Source organism: Platichthys flesus, chromosome 14, assembly GCF_949316205.1.
Source record: "Platichthys flesus chromosome 14, fPlaFle2.1, whole genome shotgun sequence".
Classification (NCBI taxonomy): domain Eukaryota; kingdom Metazoa; phylum Chordata; class Actinopteri; order Pleuronectiformes; family Pleuronectidae; genus Platichthys; species Platichthys flesus.
The window spans coordinates 1,894,638-1,900,637 of NC_084958.1; the positions used below are offsets into that span (position 1 = coordinate 1,894,638).

At 41.5% G+C, this 6,000-nt stretch overlaps 1 protein-coding gene across 1 annotated transcript in view; it reads left to right on the forward strand.

The window, feature by feature from the left end:
* Nucleotides 1–4,643, forward strand: part of tox (thymocyte selection-associated high mobility group box) — a 50,450-nt gene extending 45,807 nt beyond the window's left edge. The window contains exons 9-10 of the mRNA XM_062404656.1: nt 2,329–2,489; nt 3,401–4,643. Coding sequence (XP_062260640.1) covers nt 2,329–2,489; nt 3,401–3,437 — 198 coding nt within the window. The 3' untranslated portion in view covers nt 3,438–4,643. The remainder of the gene's footprint in view (nt 1–2,328; nt 2,490–3,400) is intronic.
* Nucleotides 4,644–6,000: the final 1,357 nt, after the last annotated feature.

Consider the following 6,000-nt stretch of genomic DNA (forward strand, 5'->3'; position numbering starts at 1 on the left):
GCCTCAGTCAGTCAACCACTCTGTTGATCGTTAACCAAAATTAGAGGAAGCCGAGTGGCTGTATTGGATAATAAATATGAGCTTGTGTTCAGTCTGGTGTGAGACGGTCAGATGGTGTCTCTTCCAAGTAGTTTAAAAAAATGGGGGGATGGATTGCCACTGAGTCTCACTTCCCATTTTTTATGGAGCACTTTTAAATCCCACACTCCCTTAATCCTCCATTTTTGCATATTCTTAGCAAAGATGGAAAGAATAAACAAAATGAAAAGAGGACACAGTGACAGAGCTTCTAACTTTTTTATTTTCCAAGTGAAGAGTGGGAAATGATGGGGGAAGGGGGAGAGAGAGACAGAGACAGAGAAAGAGAGAGAGAGAGAGAGAGAGAGAGACAAAAGAGGCAGATGGGGTCTTTGTGAAGGAGTGAAGGAGAAGAATTTGCTAAACAATGGATGAATAGGTGAGGTAGAGGAGTAGAGGGGGAGGCGAGGGGGGAGAACCCAACCACCTGCTGTCCTCCTCTTTCACTCACAACACTCAGATTAACTTCCCTTTCAGGCTCTCTCTCTCTCTCTCTCTCTCTCTCTCTCTCTCTCTCTCTCTCTCTCTCTCTCTCTCTCTCCATGCACACACTCCCCTGCACGTTTTCTCACTGCCCTTGCTTATTTTTCCCTTTTCCCATCTCTTACGGTCTGAGACTACATTTTCTTCTCTTCACCTCCTCCTCCTCTTCCTCTCCTCTTACCTTTCCATCCTAATTTTGAATTAGCTTCCCTCCTCCCTCCTGGCAAATTACTTAGTAATTACTGCTGATGAACCTGTAATGACTCTGTTTCCATTCCACTTAAGTTGGGTTTGTGTCCATGTTCATCAGAAACCATTTTACTGAAGAAGTGCTCTCAGCTGCCCACAGACTAATATACATAGTAAGAGCAAATAAATAGACACATCAACCTTTATACACATGTAGTAAAACTGCAATGTAAGTCAAGGATTTGACTTTCTTACTCCGCTCTGATTTTAGAAATTTTGGCATTATTACAAGTTTCCAGAATTGTCTAATAGCTCCTGATTGTCAACTATCGATGGATTACTTAGTTTGTCTCAATCGCTGGAGTTATAAGGAGAATCTTAGTGGATTAACGGATGTTTTGTTTGACCAACATTGCAGGTAATTCCATCCTTGGAAAGTGTCTGACAGCAGCTGCTGTAGCACTTTGGCCCAAGACAAATTTCCCTATGGGACAATAAAAGTATAGTTTGATTTGACATCCCTCTGTGTATAAATTTGACGTCAGATGCTTTAAGATCTGCATTGAACTCCTGAATACAGTATCTAAAAATAGCCGGAGGGGCTCTATGTGAGTAACACATTCACCGGATTTCCTCCGACCAGCCCCTTTATAAAACTCTCTCAGAAAACTTTTGAATGAGCCCATGTTAGAAAACAGCAGGAGATTCTCTGGAGGATACAGTGACAGCATGTGGGCGTGTCGATGATGTTTCTAAAATGTGATGGACGCAACAATGAAAAAAACAAATATCTCCAGATGACCTCTCCGGATATTTTTCTGTTGTTGTGATCATGTCTGAAAAAAGGCCTTAGTTATGACTCTAAAGAAAGAGTGCAATTTTATATGCAAATTTTAGTGCTATAGCTAAGGTTACACTTTCCCCATTCACAAGTACATTATGGTGACATGAAGTTTGTTATCAGGGGATGTCACGTACCCTCCAATTAGTTGTGTCCAGGCTGACTTGTCCTCACCAGTCTGCAAAGCCACTAAGCCACAAAGGAACCAACTGCTCATGCACCCCTCCTAGTGGACTAGACATAAAATATAATCCTCAGCTTGTGTCTGCAATGTCGTAGAATCGAAGCCTAAGGATTACTGACTCTCCGGGGTGACATTCATAGTGTAATACTTGGTTGTTCAACTTAATAGTGTCCCATTTAGTGAAAAAGAGACACACAGCTACAGAGTTGGCCAATCACAGTATGAAGTGAGAATGATTTTTGAATAGTTGGTTTTGTAAAGTTACAGACTTTTTGGACAGACTCCCAAATCTAACATCAACTAGGTGCGTGGTTTCCGAAGTAGGAGTAAAAACCCCACTCATGCGTGCTTCTCATTGTGCTTACACAGTTTGTGTCCAGACTCAAGATACTGAGCCCCAGATTGCCCCTTCCGGCTGTCCAGTTTATGAATTGTATGTGAATGGGTGGATGGCAAAACTGTACTGTAAAACGTTTGGAGTGGTCATCAAGACTAGAAAAGTGCTATATAAATATAGATCTTTAACATGAAATGTTTGATTTTTTTATTTCAGGGCTACCATCCCTCCCTCCGGTCTGACTACCAGCAACTAGGAGGAGGTATGCTTAATGGTGGAGCGGTGATGCCATCATCAGTGGACTACCACCAGCTGGGTCGACACACACCAAATCACCACCCCTCTCTGGACTGGAGCACGGATTACCACGGCAACGGGTAGGTAGAGTCATTGACCATGACGGGTTTTCAAAGAGTAACTTACTCTTGTGTTGAATTTGATACAATCCTGCATCCTGGTATCCAAACAGGACCAGGTCTGATCCAATCTATTGTATGTGTGGATTATGTGGGGTCAATATGTGAAATTGAGGATGTAGATGAAAACTGTTGTGGAACCAGTGTAAACAATGAGTTTCTGTTGAAATGAGTTCCATCTTCCTTGAAAAGTCACTAAATACTGCTGCATGATGTAATATGCTAATTACTATGTTAATAATGTCAAACCCCTCGTACTTGTGGTGCTGAACTAGTGACCTTGTTGTACTGAGAGAACAGAATGTTTGTCCAGAAAGTCGCTGGATTTGTTGCTTTATTGAAAAAAAAAATTGGTAGAGATCCTGAAAAATCTGAGAACCTAAGAACAAAGGCACTAAGTTGGCAACAGTCCCTGTGCGGACCCTCCCCCATATGACGCAATAGAAAATGTTGGCGCCAGCATGAGCAACTCTCACTGTGACCTCTCTTTTTTTGTCTGTTCTTTACTTCTTTGCTGAGAATATGCTAAATGGAGGAGGGAGAAATGGGATTATGGGAGTGTGGAATTTACGGGGAATATAAAAAGGAGAAAACTGGCAAGTTGCAAATGTGTTCCCCCATTTTGCTTTACTTGTTGGAAATAATTGCTCCATCATACGGTCTCACACAAGTCCATGTATAGAATCCTTTCACAGACTGACCAATGATTCAGTCATCCATTTGTGTTTATAGGCCCGGCCCTTTTGTTTGCATTCCAGCCATAAACATTAATATCAGCCCCCTCCACTGTCAAACATATCCACTGTATTGGTCATTCTTGCTGATTGTTTTGTTCCATCTTTAAGCTCATTCTGTTTCTCCTCTCCTCACAGAGCTGTTCAGAGAGACAAAACTCTGTATCTGAGCTAATCTCAGGACAAACCTCCGCCAAGCCCTTGAACTGCCACACCACGGAAACCTCCAGCCTCACCTCTACACCAACACAAGCCTCGTCCGATCTTAACTCAAGGGGGCGCAACCCACACAGAGACCACCTAAACCTGAACCTGAACCAAACCTGAGGTCAACACTCCAAAAAAAAGAGCATTTCAGTGTGTTAATTCTCCTTTGAGGGACATCGACAGTGTTACAAACTGACAAGATCACCGTCAGATCTTTTCTCTGCAGAAAAGAAAATGTCTACACCAGCGAGAAGAGGTGGGCAGGTACTGTGCTGTGAACCATGCTGACAAATGTATATATTTCTGTCCAATTTCCAGTTAGCTCTCAAAGGGCTAACTGGAAAGTGTAAATTTCTGTAACATAATTTTGTGAGCTGCGAATTATTTTTCCCTTTCCCCTTATAAATGCTGTATCCTTCTACAACCAAAGCCAGAGGAGCACAGTACGCAAGTGAAGGGTTAATAACCTAATGCCACAGATTCTCACAAATTGTGTCTCTAATTATATGAATATCAGCCTTCAGCTTGATGTAGTATGGACTGACGTCCAATAAAATGTCTGTAGAGACAAAAAAAACATGTGATTCTGAAGCAGTGCTGAACACAGCCGTGACTGAATTATGTAGCTTTTAAAAGAAATGTTAATTGTTCTCTCGCAGGGAGGCTCACATGTGCCGGGTTAGAAATCCAATGTATTTTAGTCTTTTAAAATAATGAAATGTCAAAGAATTATTTGTTAAAAGAAAAGAAACAAAAATACTCCTTTGTACAATGACAGGTCCTCCTCTTGGCATATGTCTGTTGATAATATTGATCTGGATCCAACCTGCATGTGTGAGTGTGTGAAGTGTTAATGAGAGCGAACAGTTGATTGGGTTTGCATGGTCTCTTGTCATCTCTGTCCCTCTGTGCTGAGAGGCTATTTAAAAAACTATTGCTGGTTTGGCTGTTTTAATGTTGTTTTTTAATCAATTCAAGGTTTGTTTTAGTGTTAATGATGATGATTGATGAGACATATCTCTCATTCTGTATCTCTTTTATTACTGTGGTTTTTTTTGGCAGATGAAGGAACTCTGGGCAACAACTACCATGAAGATTTTTTTATTTTTAGATTCTTATAATGTGTTTGAGAATAAAGTCAGTGCTGCATTGATGTGCAGTCATTACTCCCAAACCTGCCTCTTTTATAATGTTGATTTCCCAACTATTTGTGGCAGCTGCTTTAATCATTCGCACATACTAATGTACTTCTTTAGCTCTGCTGTGACACAGTTCACTGTGTGCACCTTGGCCTTTGCATTCACTCAGAGCAGGGGAGCTGTAATTGCAAAACAAAAGCCTTTGAAGTCTTGTCAAATATGTATTTGTTAGCTCTAATAATTTTTTTGTAAAAATAGTTTCAACTTAGCCTCGATTATTTTCAGCCCTTTCTCAGCTGGGCCACTGCATATAGAGACAAACAACCATTCACACCTGGGGACAGTTAGAAGTGTTGAGTTAAACCTAAACCCTATCTGAATGTGTGAAGGAGTTCTCTTGAAACAATCCACGCTGACATTGGGAGAACATGCAAACTCCACTCAGAAAGACCCCTGCCAAATTCGGGATTTGAACCAGGAACTAGCTATACAGACCCTTAATTGAGTATTTTTGTAGAAGCCCCTCTGGCAGCAATTATAGCTTCCAGCATTGGTGGTTTAATCCCTTTTGGTTTTGCACATCAGGTCCTCTCATGTTCCATCAGATTGGATGGAAATGTCTCTGAACTGCCACCTTCAAGTCTGGGCTTTGTGTCTGAGGCACTCAAGAACATAGAGACTCATCCTGAGGCTGTTCCAGCGTCTTGGCCTGTGCTCCTTGTTGTGCTGAAAGGTGAACCCTTTCCCCGAGGCTGACTAAATTTCTAAACCGGCCGTACCTGTGAAAACAGTTATTTTAAGTATGTTCGCATTCAGACATCAGCATTGATGATTAAAAGTACAGCCAACTTTGGATCCCTCCCAGTTCTGACATTTGTCATTTCCTGTAACAACAAGATGTGGTTTTCTGTGGAAAAGCTCTGATAAACCCATCGTTCACTCACTGCCCGGGTGAGGGTTGGTGATACATCATTTCTCAAATCACTGATACTATTTTATACTGCCCGTTTATTATGGAAAATGAAGGGTGATAGGATCTTTACATTTTGATGATATTTCATACAAAGCAACACTTTGGTTTGTGACACACAAAAAAGGGTGATTCAAGAGTAAAATATAAGAATTTTAAATGTCAGATAAGCTGATAATATGAAAACAGTTTCCCCTCAATATTGAAAAGATGAAGAGCCGGTGTGAAGTAGCCCTAACCCTAACCCTAACCCGTCACGTTCATGTGACGCAGCCGCCCAGTGCCCGGCTGCTTTTTAACAATGGAAACAGTGAAAACACAGAGTTTCTCTGGTCACAGCTGATCAGAGATCAGCGCCTCAGCTTCTTGATCAGAGCAGAAGCTACAGTTGGTTTGTACCGAGCTTCAGTTTCTGTGTCCGC